The sequence below is a fragment of the Lolium perenne genome, chromosome 1 (genome assembly GCF_019359855.2).
Source record: "Lolium perenne isolate Kyuss_39 chromosome 1, Kyuss_2.0, whole genome shotgun sequence".
Classification (NCBI taxonomy): domain Eukaryota; kingdom Viridiplantae; phylum Streptophyta; class Magnoliopsida; order Poales; family Poaceae; genus Lolium; species Lolium perenne.
The window spans coordinates 200,736,645-200,756,217 of NC_067244.2; the positions used below are offsets into that span (position 1 = coordinate 200,736,645).

The window sequence follows — 19,573 nt, forward strand, 5'->3', positions numbered from 1 at the left end:
GGCTATAGCCGAGCTATAGCTGTTTTGGGAGGTCGTGGCTATATCATGTAGCCGGCTATTTTAAACATTGCTATATCCTTTAAAAATTAAGGAGAAGAGTCTTGGCAATGTTTTTTAAGCAAACATAAGGATTACTCTCCCAATACAACAAAATTTAAATGCTTCGCTCCCATGGTGACCCAAATTGGTGGAAATTGAGGTAATCTTTGATCATTATCCGAAGCCTCTTTCTATGGCGGTATTGGAAAAATAGTGATGTCGTTTCTCGAGTTTAATTAAAAAGGGATCAAATGCCACGGTTTGTATATCCTCGTTTCTCGATGGGATCTGATATCCATATCATATTTTCGATAGATAACCAAACAAATATTTTTATTTGGGTGGTGCACAAGGCTTCTGAACCGTATTGTTCATGTATGTGCTTGTGGCCCTAAAGAACTAGGCCTTGTAGGCCGAAGTTGTTGCGCTCCCTAGTAGTCGTGAGGTTCGAAGATATTGGGTCCTCCTACTCCTTCCTATGTCACACATTGTTTAGCTTCATCAAGAAGGACAAACTCTCGCAGGTGAGGTACTGTTAAGTTGATGTCCATGTAAATCGTAAATGTTCATGCATTTTCGAGGGTAGCTTTCTCGATGTTTCATTTCTTTCTAGTAGACGCCTTAAAGATGACGGGGCGATTTCTTTGGGTTTCCTTCCACGGGGGAGGGCGTCCCTAAAAGACGTGATATTTCCATTGCCAATAGTGATGGTGGTCCATGTACCCTAATCACAAGTGGTGCCCAACCTGACCCAATGCATATTGGGATCTTTCCACTCGTACCAATGCCATCGTAGCTAGAGAGATAAAAAAAATCTTTCAAGATGCAGGATATTGAGAGCACCAAGTTGAGTAGGCCTGCACACCGCCTACCAATCGAACTTATTCTTTCCTCTAGAGACTTCTCTCGTACCATCCCAAAGAAAGACATACTCAATCTTGTTCATGCATGTGAGGCCACACATGGGTTTTGAGAGGCATGAGATGGAAAATAGCTTGCGACGTGAGACTAGATTTGACAAGAGTACCCTAGCCGACCACATTGATATTCTTCACCTCCCAAGTGACAAGGTTCCCACCATATTGTCCTAAAACTGTTGGAAACCCTACTCTCTTGAGTTCTTGAACCTAGAAAGGAATGCCAAGGTCTTTCACAGGGAAAGAAGCTGGGACCGCCGGCTACCCCATGAGCACATCATCAAGGTTAATATATTTACATCTACGAATGGGGTGAGGATGTTGAAGAGGTTTTGTGTGTCTTCTTTGTACGGGACGGGCAAAAAAAATAGATGCGCAAAGCTAGGTTTTTAGGATGTTTCCCATCCCTGTAATTTTGTGAAGGAGATCATGATGGTGGACAAATTGAAGATTTGTTGAAGGGGTTTGATAGCAAGCATGAAAAAAAGAGAGGATAGCGGGTATCCATTCCTTAAATCCGGCACATGTTTTATGGGAAGGTCAAACACCCCATTGAGGAGGACCTGTGAGGAGGAGGAGCTAAGCAAAGAGGCTAGCCAATCATGAAATTTGGGTAGGAAACTAATGAGTAAGGATTGTTTCACGACCGGTCAACAATCACAACTTTGAAGGTCACAAAAGCGTTTATTTGTTCGGTATGGACTCAGTCCAAGATGTTTCGAGCAATGATACGTTGTAGATGATGAAGTTCCATCATACTTGGTCATGGTGTGATCACAAGATCGTACAGGAATATATAGATGCACCAGGCAAGATAGTAAATTAATCTAGGGTTCATTGCTGTGGAGACTATCCGGAATGGTAACTGGACATACCTGTGTCAAAGCGCTCTATTTCATCGTAGGTTAGTGTAGGATCCTCGAGCCACCACTACGGTGATTCATCGTGGTCCTAACCACGCCGATAGGAGTTGATATCTACTTCATGAGATAATAGATGCCACAGGTGCAGTTTCCGGCGGTGTTCGACCATTATTCCTAGGTCGTTTCGAAGGACATAAAAACCATAAGGATTGTTTCTCCTGCTTCAATAATTTTGTTATAAAAAATAGCAAATAAAATATTAAAAAATCTGGATTTTTTTAGAATGAATATGAGAATTTGTTCTAAGTGGAAGTAGAATTGTAGTGAGAAATGACATGTTCCGTGGCTTTTGCAAAAATTAAAATTATGGTAGATATATCTTTTCTTGGATATTTTTGGCATGCTATTAGAACACATGTTCATTGTACAAAAATTTCAGATTTTTTGATTTTACTTGCAATTTTTCCTAATTTGTTATTGAAGCAGGAGCATATGAGCTTGGGAGCAGAAAAAACATGTCCTCAGGAATATGTTTATATTGTACTACACAGATTTGGCATATAAACAAGGTAGGACAGTTTACGTGTTCTATAATTGTCACATGGATTTGAAGTATATTGGTATTTTGGGAAATGTTGCTTTCTTTCAGGAAACTGCAAATGGAATCAAGGTAGTCCTGAAACATTTGCCAAAAGGATTCAAGGTAGTCCTGGACATATCATGCAAGTGATTTTGGATAACACAATGTAATACAACTAACACCCTCATATAGTGACAATTCTTAAACTTAACTAAGTCTTAGCCAGTGATATCACTAATTCTTAGTGACAACCTAGTTGCAACTCATAGTTCAACACATATCTTAAACAAAATTCAACGATATGGATTTTTTTGTCAGTCACAATCCACTTGCAACTACTAATTCTTTGTTACAGCCAATTTGCAACTAGCAAAATCTCAGTGACAACCTACTTGCAACTACGAAAATCCGAGTTGCAACGCACTTGTAACTAGGGAAATCCAAGTTGCAACCCACTTGCGACTGTCATATCGGCACAAATCATGAGACAAATCCAATAGCTAAAAAAATGACTTAGACATAATAAAAATTAGGCGTCTGATTTCCAGCAAATCCGATATTTCAAATCCAGGACTACCTTGATTCCTTATTCCACTGGTTATTTTCATGTTCTGCTTGACCATGCCAAGTATTTTGTTGTCATAATTATTGCTTCATGAAGTATTTGTTTTGCTTTCTGCGGTTGATGGAATGCATTTTTGACAAATCTGTTTACCTTGAGCTTGTTCCGTAAGCCAAAGATAATCCAAACAGCTATATTAGCCGAAAGTTCCACTAAAAGACATTAAACTGAAAACACCAACATCATGTGAGTCCTGATCAACTTACTCGGCGTCACTTATTCAGTTTTTTGCCAGAGGAGTTGACTGACTAGCAGTCGTATAATGAGTCCAGAAGCATTCATCCATGCCATCATAGAAGATCATTACTCCACTTAACATACCAACTGGAGCAGCTCACGATCAAAGTTGTACCGTATGGATTTATGCTTGACCACCTGGATCCCGTCCTCAGCTGTGTCGCTACGCTTCAGCTCCACGCCCGTGAACACAGCAAAATTCTCGTCAGTGAAGTGGTACTCATCGTCGCAGACCTCAAACTGCCTGGCGATGCAGAACCTGCGGGCATCAACACGCACAAGGTCAGACGTCAGCAGCACCCAATTCTCCGGGTATGTAGCCATATCCTCTTGCCAAACGCGGCACAGAGTGGGCGCCGCCCCATCCGTTGCCGCCGCCGAGAGGTCCGAAGCGCAGAGGAACTGGTTTTCTCTTCCACGGGAAAAGCCGAGCCAGCGGCCGAGCTCAGGGACGTACTGAGCGTTGCCGCGGAACGGGAGCTCCCAGCTGCCGACTTTCCTCCACTCGCGGCTGCCCGTGTCGAAGGAGTAGGTACCAATGCCAGCCCTGGCAGAGAACCAGATGCTGTCACGGACAACGGCGGAGGAGTCGATCTTGGAGTCGCAGCTAGGCTCGTACCCGGAGGCCTCTACGTAGGGGGGCGGCGGAAGGGAATGCCAGTACCAGCCTCGAAGACCATGCACGTCGGCTGGAGGTTTACCGTGGATGAGGGCTTTGAAGCAGGATTGGTAGGACTGAAACCGACAAAGCTCGTAAGGGCACCTGTCGATGAGGTACAGGTCGTTGCCCAGTGTGACGGCGACGGAGTTACCATTCCACGACTTGAGCCTGGGCATGCTGGAGAGCCTCTTCTGGCGGATGTTGTGAACCAGGACGATGCCATCCTGGTCCGCGCTGACGATCTTGTCCCTGCCGCTGCCAAAGGGCATGAACATGAACTCCCCGCCGTTTTCCTTGCGGATGGAAAGATTGAGTGTGCATACGGGTTTAGGCAGCTTGGCTTCTACCGGCGATGTCGGTGGCGATGGGTTTCCCTTATGTTTCCTTGGGTGGAAGAGGCTCGACGATCTGATGCGGTGCATCGTGAAGGAGCCGTTCTTCAAGGTGTCCTGCACCAGATTAATAAACCGGCGTTTCATCGTCAATCCTCCGCCCCCTTCGTCTCTCCCGAGTCCCAACTTTTGGTTTTGGCACCCTGATTCCGTGCGGCCGTACGTCTGTCAGAAGATCTAGAGGAAGTAACAGCCGCCGGCCGGATCCAAATTACCTTGGCTTCTCCAGCTTAATACATCATTGAAGATCGCTACCCTTTGAGCAGACCGAGCTGCCGTTGGACTGCATGGTCGGACAACGTCAGGCAAGCGGCACGGCGAGGTTCGCTGGAGCTAGCAACCTGAACTTATGTGAAAAAACGGCTTGGGAAGCAGGAGATCGGCGGCGGCGGCGGCGAAGGCGAAGAGACTAGATTTTTTTTGCCATCAAACCCTAGTTCGTTTAGAAGATGCAGCGGCCGACCCCGATCACCTGAAAGCCCGATCCTCGAACAAGAGCCATTTCGTATTTTCAGTTTTTGACTAAATCCTTGCGTGCATAAATCAGAAATGGGCTTCTTTGTTCGGTACTCCTTGGGCCTCAGGCAGGCTGGGTTTGACAGGTTTTAGAGTGTAATCTCCCAATACTAGAGAAAGTCCTATAGCCGGCTGTTAGGGTTATCGCCCGCGCATAAAAAAAGTTATACTCTAGCAGTAAATACCACCGGCGTACCACTTATATGGTGCGCCGGCGGTAAAAGACTATCGTTGGCATATCGAAAACTTGATTCGCCGGCGGCAAGACCACATAATGACACAAATACCTCTGGTTTGCCATCCGAGACTATCGCTGGTGTAAAAAAGGTAGGCAGGCCGGCACTAACCCACATTTTGTCACATCCCCCCTCCCCTCTCTATCTCTCTGCGTACGTGTTGAGCCACGAGCCCTTCACCGCTTCACATGTAAATGCAGAGGAGTGCTTCCTCTGTCGTTGTTCCCTTTCCCTTTCCTCTCTCCCGAGGCACGAGCTGCGTTGCTTCACTTTTTCCCTTACTTACCTTTCCCATCTGGTGGCATCTGCACCCAAATCGTAGAGTCGGCACAAGCATCCCAAGCAGCTGCCGCACAATGAGAGAGAGAGAGAGAGAGAGTCGAGGTGAGGTGGACTAGAAGGCTCAGGTTGCGGTTCTTGCGAAACTTAAGCCCGCCGCCTGCTCGACGGCCGTCTCGTCGCCTTCCTAGAGTGGGACATCTCAATGCACGCACCCTAATAGGACGAGATCCACGTGCTGCTCCTCGCAAGGGGCGGCACGCGATGCCAGTACCGTTGCGGCTGTTCGTGAACAGAGGTACGTTGGCACCGCTGATGAGGTGATGGCGCTGCACGGGCAGTCGCGGCTCCGGCAGATGCGGGCGAGGCAGCGTGCACAATGTATGGCCTTTGCAACTGGCTCGCGCGCAACTGCGCCATGCTCGGCTCCGCCGTGGACGTGCACTAGGGCGGCGACCTCCAGTGTTCCTCTTCAACGTACTGCGTCTCTAGCACCCCCGCTATAACTTCTCCATGCGACAAAGACCTTGTGTGCCGTGATGCTGGTTGTTGATGTTATTCATGTCGTCGGCGGGGCACGTCTGTTGCAGTTGTCCGTTCCACCCTATGCTCTTTGCGGACAGCTGAGAGAAGAAGGCAGCTAGCGCCGTCGTGGCAAGGGGGGCAACACAGAGTTCTAGCCGGGCGGTGGAGAAGAAGCGGACCCGATTGCTTTTTATTTTCTTTTTAGGGTGTTGTCTGTAAATTTTCCTGGCCGGTTGTAATTTGTGTTTACTGTTCTGTAACTTATAATAAGTAAAGTAAAAGTATGACGTGTATGTCCTCACGCTTCCAGCGATGCGGGGCGTTTGGCTCATCCCTGCCTTTTCATATGCAAAAAGTTAGAGGGTTGGCGCACCTAACATGGTACGCCGGTGGTAGGTCCACATATTGCTGGCGAACCAAGGTGGTGCGCCGGTGGTAGTCAGTTACCACCAGCCTGTTACCACTGGCGTAGTTGCCCTGGCAGTAGAAAAAATTGGTACGCCGGCGATAGCATTTTTTCTAGTAGTGTCCCAGCCTAATTAAATATAAACTGAAACACGCCGTGCACCGTTTGGATGGCCCGAACCCCGAAAATCTCCTAGATACTCATCGGGTCGAAGGGGAACGAAGACGCCCCACCCACATGGCGTTTTATTTGCTTGACGTGTTGCTGCTCGGGTGCTGCAGCCAGCTCGCCGCCGCGGATGATGCCTCACCTCTGCTCTAGCTAGTTTCAGCTGCTTCAGGCTTCCCATCGGCCCAGCTGTGCTCAATTCTTTGCATTCCTGCTGTACTATGGGGTACTATGGAGCACTGCACAATTCAAGTACACTAGTAGAAAACGGATCTTCCGTCCAGGCCTTTTGTCCTGGTTCAGTCCGGAGCCGACATAAATGGGCAAGCCACGTCGCCCCGAAATCACCGAGAAGGCACGGGGTCTTTTGTCGCGGTTGTTTAAGGCCTTTTGTCCCGGTTGGAGTCTCAAACCGCGAAAAAAGGGTCTGAGGCCTTTTGCGGCCTGCTGGCAACCCTTTTGTCCCGGCTGGAGACACGATCCGGGACATAAAGTCCAACGGTTCGTTCCCGCGCGGAACCCGATCGTTGTCGCCATTACTGGCGCACAGAATTCGGGTCGCCGCTCGCTGAAATCTGAGCCGCCGGCGTGGCCAGCCACGGGAATTGATCACCCGGTGGCTGGTCCTGTTCATCTTCATCTTCCACTCCTATATATGCTCACATCCTCTCCATCATTGCCACACACACACACACACACACACATTCCTCTCCATCTCATCACCATTGCAAAAAAGCTCCTATTCGTCGATGTTTCGAACTCGATGGAGCACCTCGCGCGCGACCCGACTCCTCAAACTCGGGTGTACCACCTCATGGCCGAAGGGATGGCTTTCAAGGTCACGATCGCTCTCCGTGCATCAAGAGTGGACAAGTGCATCCGCGACGTCAAGAGGGACTTTCTCGACACCACAACGACCAAGTGCGTCGGCTTGGACTGCGAGTTCACTGACCCTCGCGCGGGTGATCAGCGCGCCGCCGTCCTTCAACTCTCGGTGGCGTCCGAGACTTTGGTTTTCTAGATTTGTTATGACGATGAAGTGCCACAAGTGCTCAAGGAGTTTTGTAGGACGGGAACATCAGATTCTGCGGCACGGCTATCGGCAATGATGTGCAAATGCTGAGTCCCTATGACATTCATATTACTTCTGCGTACGACCTTCAAAAGATACTCCCGGACCCCACCAACAAGCCCACTTCGAATCTATATGATCTGGCAAACTCTACCATTGGGACAAACCATGAGAAGAATAAAAGGAAGAAGTACAAGAAGATAGACATCGGCACGCAAGAAAAAGAAGATGAGCTTATTTTTGAATGGGCCAATTTTCCATTGAGCTACGAGCAAGTGCACTATGCTGCTCTAGACGCTCTCCTAGGCTTCGAGATTGCTAGGAGGCATTGGATGCTAGTTGGCAACAATAGCCATGTTGATCGTCTCAATATTTAGAGATGATGAGTAGATGGCGGTCTTCTATATTTGTATTAACTATGAATCATTTCAATATATCGAATCTTTTATTGTTATTCAAATTTCACATATTTTTTGGCTTGCGGTTTACAGATTCTTCACATATTAATTATGTCGTATCCAAATTCCCCACATTAGTTTCATCATCCCTTCTTGCACATTATTTTCATCGTCGTTGTTCTCCTCTCCCAACTTGAACTGCACAATTAAAACTCAAATCCCGCCAGAAAACTTTACTACATATAGTACTGTTTTTACCCTACCTAAACACCTCATAATGATCTCATATTTTACAGGTGCATAGATTATGAAAAGTTGCAGTAGTGATTAAAATTTCAGCTCAATCGGAGTTACAAAAAAAGAAAAATGAAACAATGAGCAGATTTCAGCAATTCCCCCACCTCTGTTTTTTTGCATTGGATTCAAGAAAACTAAAATATTTTTGTTCTTTTTTATTTTTGCATGCATAATGTAAATGACCAGAAGTAAATGAGCAAAAAAACAACTAAAATCCTTTTGTATTTTCATAATTTTCAGAACAATAAACTAAAACATAATAGGATAAAAATGATATAAAACAACGAGTGGAAAAGGGAGAGAAGTACTCCCCTAAGCATGCGATCAAGCTAGTATCCCGGGTGGTAGTTGTATCCACCACTTGCGCCACCGTGATAGTAAGGGGAAGGGTCTTGCCCTTGGTACCCTCCATGCTGAGGCGCTTGAAAGCCCCATGGATACCCTTGTGCATCTTGTTGTTGGGGCTCCTCTTGTGGTGGTGCTTCCTCCACAATCCAGTCCACTCATATGAATAATGCATATATAAATAATTCAGTATATTATTTGATATTAATTATTTGGCCATATTATATGAATAATGCATATATTATTTGATAATAATAATAATAAATGAATAATTTTTTTATTTCATATGCAAATTCCTCACATTTTTCTAATAGTTATGCATATATTATTTGTTGAGTTGCGGTTTAAAGATTTCAAGATATTAATTATTTGGCCATATTATATAAATAATGTATATATTATTTGATAATAATAATAATAAATGAATAAAAATAATAATTTCATATTCATATTCCTCACATTTTTAATAATTATACATATATTATTTGTCCAATTGCGCTTTAAAGATTTAAATATATTAATTATTTGGCCATATTATATGAATAATGCATATATTATTTGATAATAAAAATAATAAATGAAGAAAAACAAAATTATTTCATATTCAAATTTCTCGCATTTTTATAATAGTTATGCATATATTATTTGTCCAGTCGCGGTTTAAAGATTTAATGATATTAATTATTTGACCATATTATATGAATAATGTATATATTATTTGATAATAATAATAACAAATGAATAAAAAAAGTTATTTCATATTCAAATTCCTCACATTTTTCTAATAGTTATGCATATATTATTGGTCCAGTTGCGGTTTAAAGATTTAAGGGTATTAATTATTTTGCCATATTATATGAATAATACATATATTATTTGATAATAATAATAAATGAATTTTTTTTATTTTATATTCAAATTCCTCACATTTTTCTAATAGTTATGCATATATTGTTTGTCCAGTTGCGGTTTAAAGATTTAAAGATATTAATTATTTAACCATATTATATGAATATTCAAATTTCTCACATTGGTATTCGATATTATTATCTTATGGTAGTATTTACAACAAGGTGCAACCACATTCGCAGGAGCACATCAGGAAAGAACCGAGGAGTTAAGCGTGCTGAGAGTGGAGTAGTGACCAAGTCTAGAATTTAACTATAGATTAAGTGTAATTAGTGTTAGGAATGGTCCTAGTGAGAGAGTAACGAGTCAAACAAAAACAAAAAGATAAAAGATAAAAGATAAATCAAAATGAAAATGAAAATGAAGAAAAATAAATGAAAAATGAAATCTTTTGTCTCGGTTGGGCTTACGAGCCGGGATAAAAGGTCCTCCAGCCCAAAACCCTGCATCGCATGCAACCACGTGGGGGACTATATGTCCCGGCTGGTAAGCTGGTCGGGACAAAAGGTTGGACCTTTTATCCCGCCTCCGTTATTTCGGTTAAGCAACTAGGACAAATGCCACATATGGGCCGGGACAATTGGCCCGTTCTTCAATAGTGGTAGCTTGGCACTTGTAGGACAAGTTTAGCCTTAGATCGAGCTCCTCTGATACTTCTGGTGTAGCAAGGCACGGTCGGCCGAAGCTGGAGGAGATGGGCGCTGCACCAGCAGCCACCACCGTTACATCACGTGTGAAATGGGGACTGAGATGTGGCACCTAGGTTGAGCTGTTGATCGAGCTAGGTTAGAATTGAGGATTTGTGACCTCCTCGGCTAAAGCAAGTGGGCTGCCCCTATTTCTATATAATTTTTAGGCCGTTACAACGTTACAACAAATAGCGAGCTTAGAGCATCTCTAGCAGACCTCCATCGGACCCTATCCGTATAGTAACCGCTGTTTTTCGGTTCGGAGGGGAAAAAGTGACGGTTCAGACACCGCATCGGACCCCCATACCAAAAAAAAAACTGAGCTATCCCGTTTCGCGCCGCGGAAACCCCAAGTTCCCGGCTTAGGGAGGCTGTGCGAGCGTGAACTCCATCTTCTCCCCCGTGTTGGCGCGAAGGAAGTTTTAGCTCGTCCCTTTCCCGATTCCGCCCCACCTACCGCTCCCGATTCCGCCGCCTCCACTCCTCTCCAGCCACCGAAGCCGTGCGCCCGCACCGAGATAGACGCCATCAACCCACCACTGCTCCCGGGCCATACTGCGCCGCGCGGACCGGCTCCACCGACCGCATCTGGATCTAGCGCCGCCCAGCCGCCAAGGGTCTCGTGGTCGACGCACCTCCCGCGGCTGCTGCTCTTGGAAAGCAGAAGCGGCTGGGGCAACACGCCGTGCGCGCCTCCCACTGCAGCTGCCCCTCCCACTCCGGCCAAGCGGGCGAAGCGGCCGGGCAACAAGGCGCCGGCGCCCGCATAGAAGAAGGCGGCGCTGAAGAAGGTTGCGAAGAAGCCAGCCGATGCCAAGATGGCGTCACTGACTGCTTTGACGGTAGCGATGGCGAAGGCGCCGTCAGCGTCGGCTGCTGCGCGCAAGGTGGTCGACGGAAGTACCGCCGTTGATGTCACGCTGGAGTCGTACGTTGACATGCTCAACGAGGCTTCTGTCGACATCGACTCGCCACCGCTTGCGGATTACGGTGACTACAACGACGGTTTGGAGGAGGACTTGATGGCGAGGAGTTTGGGGAAGAAGAAGACGCCGACGGCGAGGACGGAGATGAGTTGGAAGAGATAGAAGAGGGGTGTTCGATGGGGCGGTGGCCAAGGCGAAGGGGAGAGTGATCCGTTCCGGCAACTACACCAAATTTGAAGATGTGATCTTGATCCGGGCTTGGGAGGTGGCTTCGATGATTGCCGTGACCGGCACCGATCAAACCGGCAAGAGGTATTGGCAACGCGTCGAGGACAAGTTCTTTCAATTGATGCTCCCTCTCTCTTCTACTATGACCCGCTCCTACCGCTCACTCCAAGGCCGATGGGATACCATCAAGACGGCGTGTAGCCAGTGGGCCGGTTGCATTGAGGGCGTGAGGAACGCGCCACCGAGGGGCACCAATGCCGCTGCTTGGGATGGTATCGCGCAAATAAGGTATCGGAAAATGCCGGGGTTGAAAGGCCCATGCCGTTTAAGTTCCCTCATTGCTATACCCTTCTTGAGCACCATCCGAAATGGGAATTGAGGGAGCAAGAGGCGCCGCCGCCGAGGCATAAGCTTAACGAGTTGGAGGATGTGGAGGAGGATGATGTGCTTGAGATCAAGAAGAATAAGAACTGGCCGGATGGAGCAAAGACAACCAAGGACAAGATCAAGAAACAAGGAGAGCCCGCATCATTGTCTCTCAAGATCGATGTTATGGTCAAATCCAAAGAGTTGTTGGTGATGAAAACTTTAGAGGCAAAGAATTAGATGATGGAGACGAAGAACAAGGAGAAGGAGGCAAAATGTATCACGTACACTCCGGGAGGATGCAAAGCGCAAGAACGACATCAATGAGAGGAGAGCACACCGAGGAGTACTGGGCCATGGTGGAGCTCATCGCGGCGGAGAATTCCACTATGATGATGAACCCGACTGGCATGGATTGGGCAAGTCTTGAGTGGTGGAAGCTTACGAAGATGTAGATCTTGGCGCGAAGGAGGAAAGCTGCACGCGCTGCCATGGCTGCCACGGTGAATGCCGGAGGTGAATATGCTACGGCGAGTGGTGGCGGCCATGTCGATGCGCCGGCAACTGCTGGTGACGCGTGATCACTTCCCTCCTTGATGATGTGATGTTCGATCTTCTTTTGGTGTGTTTCATACTTTCATGTATGATTGAGTACTTCGAATAATCTATTTTGTGTGATTATGTTGCTGCATTGAAAATTAGAGGATGATTTGCCTAAACCCATTGTTTCCGGTTTGTCTGGGCTGCGTTAGGCGCGTCTGGGCTGTGCGGCCGTTTTTCAGCCCAAAACGTGTTTGGGGTGGCCTGGATACGCCTGTTTTGGGTATGCGGTTTGGGGGTGTGCTAGAGATGCTCTTAGTATTGCTAATAGCGAAATTAGTGTTGTAGCTAGCAAAATGTGCCTAAGCACTACGGGAAAGCCAGCCTTTGCCGTGCTCCACTTTGCACGGCAAAGAGGCCTATACGCACGGCAACGGCTTTGCCGTGCGTGCCCTCACGGCAAAGGTTGCCCGGCAACATCTTCGACGACAAAGCCATCTTTGCCGTGCGCGTGCAAGGAATGCACGGCAAAGGCCTTTGCCGTGCGTTGCCATCGATGCCGTGCGTTGCCATCGCAGCCGTGCGCCACTCCTTTGCCGTGCGGCAGGGAGGCTGCCGTGCGCCACTTCTTTGCCGTGCGCCACAAATCTTTGCCGTGCGCCCGACATTGCCGTGTGCCACATTCGTTGCCGTGCGCTCCTTTGCCGTGCGGCCTAGCTCTACCACGCACGGCAAAGCTCCCTACAGGCACGCCCCCAGGAGCTCCCAGGTCTACAGGCTGCCGCCACGTGGCTCCTTTGCCGTGCGTGTGCACACGGCAAAGTGACCAAAAGTCCTTTTCCGTGTGCACACGCACGGCAAAGGGCCCTGTTTTATTTCATTTTTTTGTTGTTTTTTGCTTATTCCCTGCATTTCAAATATAGCAATTGACAATAATGTATATACACATATAATCTTCAACATAACATCACCAAACACTACGGGAACACCACAAATACATCAAACACACATATTCATGCATACAATGCATTACATAGAGTCCATAGTCCATCCACACAAGTTACATAGAGTCCATAGTGCAATGTCCAATATTACAATCCATTAGAAGCATACAATCCGACAAAGTGCAAAGAAGACCATGCCATCAACCTTGTCCTCCGCTTCCGCCGGCCTCATCGCCATTTCCTTGTGACATATAATCTATAAGGTTGATGGAATGAACATTTGAATTTGCATTTGCATATTGAACACTTGAACAAGTACAAGTAGCGGGTTGGGCACAAGAAGACTCACCGCGGTTCATGCTCCGGATGATGTTCATGTTGTTCACGGCGAGAGGTGTCCCCGGGCTCTGAGTGGGCGGTGGCGGCATCCACGGCATGGAGTAAGGTGGAGGAGCAGGAATACTCCCCGGTGGAGAAGACAGAGCCGTCTGGCTCATCAGCCATCTCACCTGTGCATGATGCTGCTGCATCATCTGCTGCTGCTGTTGCATCTGCAGCATCATCTGTGCCTGCTGCTGCTGATACTCCATAACCTGCCGCTCCAAGTTCCGTGCGTGCTCCTGGGCCGCCTGCTCCTTTTCTGCCATCTCCGCCTATGATGTGTCCGCGATGTCATTAACATTTCAATGGAAAGCATGTGCATGTAAAGGAAAGGTAGAGGCCGGAGGAAGAACATACCCGTAACTGCTCGACAGCTAGATCCGAAGCCCGTGGCCGGGGCTCTACCTCAGGCTGGCCGCTCTTACGACCACGGCGGATCTGGCGGAGAGAGGGAACCGTCGCTGGGTCGACAACACCGTCACCAAACCATAGGCGGCCATGCTTCAAGCCTTCTCCCGCAAGCACCGCAACCTCAGGGTCAAAGTCCTCGGCCTCTGGGTTGGCCTCCTCGCCGTACTTCTGCTTGAACTTGGAGACATAGGACGTGCACTGGGTCTCGGATTGCGGGTTAACCCACACGGACCGCGTCTCAGGATGCGGCGTCTTCCTTTGCTTCATCTTCTTCAGCACGACAAAGACGTTAGGCTTCGCTCCTGTCCTCACTTCCTGCAAAAGAGAACATGTAATAAAGTGAAGTGGCACACCCTTGCAGAGTTAGCAAATATATAACATGAATTCAAATAATGAAGGAACCATTAATTTGCTCACCTCCTTCTGCAGGTGAAGAGAGATGGGGAGGCTGCCTTGGATATGCGATCCACCTCGCATCTCTGCCCGCTTCTTCTTGCCCTCCTCGTGCTTCTTGAGGTACTGGGGGCATGTCCACCACATGACCATCGCAAGGAAGCACCTGTCGTCTTCGCCGACGTACTGAGGAGGGTTCTACATGCACAAGATAAACCCATTATGGTAAAATAAACTACATGACGATAAAGAAATCAATAACACACAAATGCAAATACCTGCATGTACTGCCACGGCTGCATGAGCGTGTCGCGAGCATCCTCCTTACTCATGTGGACAAAGCGGTCAGCATGCCAGTCGCGGATGCACTGAATACGTGCCTCGTAGTGCATGCCAGTCACCCTCTTCCTTGCAAGCTGGTGAAGGACATCATCGCACGCATTTTCCTTGCCCTCGGCCTTCTTGAAGTATTTCTGCAACCATGCACATAGGTAAAACAAGGGGCATTAGTGCAATTATTGTCAACCAAGGAGAGTGTATGAATGGTAAGAAGTCCAAAGTCACGTACCCAAAATTTGCCAACAACGCAGTCCGCCAAGGTGCCGCGGCCAAGAGCATCTTCCGCGAGGCTGTAGTGCCACCACCTCCAAGCTACGTCGCAGCCACCACTAGGGAGATTGACTATCCCAGGGAAATACCTTCTAAGTAGGCCCCCAAGGATGTTCGAGTACCCACGTGGCGGCTTCTGCGACGGGTCTTCATACGTGAACGAGCTGCACCATGAAACGACAACATCAATATGTATGTGATAATAATTTTGATAATGACAAAATTGCGATAACGAAATGCCAAAAATTAACATGTACCTCCTTCCATAGGGCACTAGAACAACATGGCTGTAGCGCCAGTGCTTCAGCGCGGGGAGCGTTGTTATCCCACGCCGATATGGCCTCCTATCACGTGGCCTCAGCCTCTCCAAAGCTGGAACGTACTCGTAATCCGGTGGCGCATCCCAAACTAGGTTTGGATCAGGATCAAACGGTAAGTTCCCCAACCCCTCATCCTCCGAGAGGTCCTCCTCGTCCCCCTCCTCCTCCTGGTCCTCCCCACCCCCCTCCTCCTCCCGGTCCTCCCCAACCCCCTCCTCCTCCTCCTGGTCCTCCCCACCCCCGTGGTGCTCCTGGTCCTCCACCTCATCATCATCATCATAGGCTGCGGGAGGGGGGCTAGGACTAGGAGTGAGTACCTGCGTCGCATTCTTCCTACGCGGTCGCACGTGCACTGGGGGAGCGACGGGAGGGGGGCTAGGAGGGGGGTAGTAGCTTGGCCCCGCCTCGAAGACCCTACACCTACCAAGTCCTTGAGCTTCTTTGTAAGACCGCCACCCCTTCTTTTTTTTGGCGGCATGCTTCAATCACCTGCAAACACAAATGAAGAGAGTGGTTTATTAGTACGCAATATTGTAAAGAGATAAATATTAGTGAAAGCAACAGAAATATAAGTAGATGAACATTAATGAAAGCAACAATAATGCAAATAGATGAACATTAATTAGTGGAAGCAACAAATAGCTAGCATAGAGTTCTCTCAAACATAGCACGGAGTTCTTACAAATAACCTAGCTAGACAATCACGGTTACACAGAGTTATTACAAATAGGCTAGCCTCACAATTACTACTACATAGATCAGTAGCCTGTGTCGCCATCCGTGATTGGACCGCGTGTCTCCTCATCGTCATCAGGCTCGGCGAACCAGTAATCATCAATGAAACCTGGAGGTGGTCCATCTGCATCGAGGTCAATCCCTGCTTTGAATGCCTCGAGCAAACTCAGGTCTTCCGGGGCACATAAATCCTCAGCTTCATCTTCTGCATTGTCTCCATCCATGCCCGCGTCTTCTTGTTCATCGTCTACGACCATGTCATCGATAGTCGGCATTGTGAAATGGCCGAGGAGCCCTTCTTCCTGATAAAACTCGACACTCCTTGCTGAGGGGTCTACGCGGCTGTAATCGTCCTTGTTTTGCGGGGGGCGGCCTATTGCGTGAAGGCACCGTCATCAAAACATCCCATCCATGTAGATGTTTTGTCGGGTGTTTGCATGCGTACGGGAGATAGAATACTTGAAAGGCCTGGGTAGCCAAGATGTACACATCCTCTCCCTTATAAACGGAGTTCCTTTGAACTTCAACCAACCCAATTTCAGGATCCCATCTCACCCGACGTGGGTCAAACCAATGGCATTTGAAGACGACGGGATTTAGCCCTTTGTGAAACCCGTAATTCAGCTCGTATATACCCTCGACTCTTCCATAGTAATGGAGCCCATCATCACCTTGACATACCACCCCGCTATTTATTGTCTTCGCGTTGGGCCGGCTTGTTGTGTATTGATGGGTCTGGAAGCGATACCCGTTCACGTCATAGGAGTTGAACGCTTCTACGGAATGGTCAAAGCCCCTAGCAATTTTTCTTAGCTCTGACTTCATCTCTTTGTCAGTTCTTGCCTACAAGTTTAGCACAAGAAGTTTAGAACGAGAAATGACCGATAAATGTCGGAAGTGCTAGCTAATTTGGATAGAATAGTACCAAATTACAAAACCAGCTACTGAAACTGAAACCGCCGCCCTTATCGAAAATTTGCTTGGATTCTTCCGGGGTAGGCTCCCTGTGGGTATTCTTCCAATGTATAGCCTTGAATTTCCTATACCGATGAAAAGAGGAAGAGTTAGCCACGAACATACGAGTGAATGTTTGCGAATAATTAAATGGTTCGCACTTACTCGATGTACGGCTTCACTTCGACCATGGTGTTTAAGACATACGAGTGGATCAAGGTCCGCTCATGTAGGTCCGTTCTGTACGGCTTCGAGCCACTTGACTTGCCACCAAGCCCCACTAAGATGCTAAGCTTGGGTACTTCTTCATTGTTGGCGGCATTGTAACGGAGGACCGAGTTGTGCTTTGTGGGAATGTTGGGATCATAGTGCTTAGTGGTGAAGTTTGCCACCTCCACGTTCAGGACTGCCTCGGCTATGGATGCTTCGATCTTGCATTTATTGCCAGTCATTTGATGAAGCTTTTGTGTTTCTCTCTCGGGACCAAACTGCCAACGGCCCCAATTCGGGCCCCCCTTTAAGCACTCCTCCGCGAGGTGCAGGATCATGTGTTGCATCGGATTAAAAAACCCTGGAGGAAAGATCTTCTCTAGATCGCAAAGCAACACGGGTGCCTCTTCATCCAGCTTCTCAATCACTTTAGTGTCTAACTCCCTAGCACAAATCTGGCGGAAGAAAAAACTCAACCTCGCTATCACTCGCCAAGTCTTCTCAGGGACATAGCCTCGAATCATCACCGGCATTATCCGCTCAAGCCATATGTGGTAGTCATGACTCTTCAGTCCTTGTACTCGCAGCGTTTCAATGTTCAGGCCCCTCATCCAATTGGCTGCGAACCCATCGGGGAAAAACAAGGAGTCCTTCATCCATTGGAAGACCTCCCTTTTTTGGGGCTTTGTGAGGCAGAACGGAGCGTGTGGCTTAGTCCAAGTTTTTTTGGCACCATTAGGTGGCTGCATGTTCAACTCCGGCCTATCACACCACATTTCTTGATCAATTCGAGCCTTTATGTTATCCTTCGTCTTCTCAGTGTCCACAATCGTGCTCCAAATGGCTTCACTGATATTCTTCTCGGTGTGCATTACATCAATGTTATGCGGGAGCTCGAGAAACTCAAAGTAAGGGAGCTTCCATAAGCACGGCTTGTGAGTCCATTGGTGTGTCTCCCCATATCCCAAGAAACCATTCCACTCAGGGCTAGGCTGAAGAGCATCTAACTCGGCCTTGATTTCCGTTCCGGTCTTCAGAATTGGCTTCGGGCCACGGACAACACGGCCTTTCTTGAAACTCTTTACATCACTCCTGTATGCATGCCTCCGCTCAAGGAACTGTCGAGCTTCATCAAAGCATGAATACTTGCCTCCCTTGTTTAGCCAGAAGAAAGTAACGGCCTGTCTGCACTGTGGGCAAGGCCACTTCCCATGTGTACACCACCCGCAGAACAAAGCACGTGCTGGCAGGTCATGCAGGGACGTGTGGTACCACACATACATATCGAAGTACTCCTTCTTTGATGCGTCATATGTTCGGATCCCGCGACCTTCCCAGCCACGAACCAAGTCATCCACCAGCGGTTCCAGGTACACATTCATGTTCTTACCCGGGTATTTGGGACCTGGGATTATCATCGACACAAACATGTTCTCTGATCTCATGCAGACGCCAGGGGGAGGTTCATGGGAATAACAAACACTGGCCAACAACTGTATACTGCAGCCGACATACCATATGGATTGAACCCATCGGTTGATATCGCAACTGCTACGCTCCTCGGGTCACCTGCTTTCAGTGGAAATTTCTTGACAAAGTTCTTCCATGCAGTACCATCCGACGGATGTATCATCATGTCGGTGTATCTGTTTCCTTCCACGGCCCACCTCATCTGCTGGGCAGTATCCTCGGTCATGAAGAGCCGCTGGATCCTCGGTAGAACTGGAAGATAGCGGAGGATATTCTTGGCAATCGTGGTCTGCCTCTTCTGACCATCACCATTGCGGTCTACCTCAAAGTACCTAGAGGAATTGCATTTGATGCAATAATTTGTGTCAGCGTGCTCCTCTCTGAATAGCATGCATCCCTTTGGACATGCGTGTATCTGCTGAGATGACATCTTAAGGTCGCTGAGCAATTTGGTCGAATAGTAGAAGTTTTGCGGCAAGAGGTGCCCTTTCGGCAGAAGGCTGCATACGATGACCAGAAGTTCATCGAACCCATCTCTGCACAAGTTCCTATGGCACTTCAAGGCCATAAGGCGAGCGATGGCATCTAGTTGGGTAACCTCTGTATTTTCATGTAGGGGTTTCTGCGAAGCAAACAACATAATACTCCTTTGTGTTTTCCTCCGGGTCCTCACTTGTCTCCGCATCCTGAGGTGTCTCCACCTCTACATGAGAGCTTTCAGGTACATTACCATTAGCCAAGTTTTCTAAGCACCTATCAAAACCAGTGTCATATTCCCCCCTTGGTTGAATCTGCCGCACCTCCTTCCTAGCACGTTTCTTTGCCTTTTCTCCATGGTAAGTCCAAATCTTGTAGGACGGTGTGAACCCAAGCTTGATCAGGTGCATACTCATAGTGTCCTTGTCCTGTGCCTTTTGGTTAGCGCACTTACTACA

The 19,573-nt window shown here is 47.8% G+C and overlaps 2 protein-coding genes across 2 annotated transcripts; one reads left to right on the top strand and one right to left on the bottom strand.

Annotated features, from left to right (window-relative positions):
- Window positions 1–3,333: 3,333 nt before the first annotated feature.
- LOC127336341 (uncharacterized) lies at window positions 3,334–4,398 on the bottom strand. The gene has a single exon (XM_051363148.1). It carries the CDS (start codon window positions 4,396–4,398, stop codon window positions 3,334–3,336), a length of 1,065 nt encoding a protein of 354 aa, XP_051219108.1.
- Window positions 4,399–7,204: 2,806 nt separating this feature from the next.
- Window positions 7,205–7,890, top strand: LOC127336347 (uncharacterized). The gene is made up of 2 exons (XM_051363158.1): window positions 7,205–7,453; window positions 7,510–7,890. The coding sequence occupies exons 1-2, from the start codon at window positions 7,205–7,207 to the stop codon at window positions 7,888–7,890; spliced, it is 630 nt and encodes a 209-aa protein (XP_051219118.1).
- Window positions 7,891–19,573: the final 11,683 nt, after the last annotated feature.

Bases quoted from the DNA above. Each gene is read 5' to 3' on its own strand.
- LOC127336341 (XM_051363148.1), bottom strand. From the start codon at position 4,398: ATGAAACGCCGGTTTATTAATCTGGTGCAGGACACCTTGAAGAACGGC.
- LOC127336347 (XM_051363158.1), top strand. From the start codon at position 7,205: ATGGAGCACCTCGCGCGCGACCCGACTCCTCAAACTCGGGTGTACCAC. The intron at 7,454-7,509 runs GTTTTCTAGATT...GGAGTTTTGTAG, and splicing joins CGGTGGCGTCCGAGACTTTG to GACGGGAACATCAGATTCTG.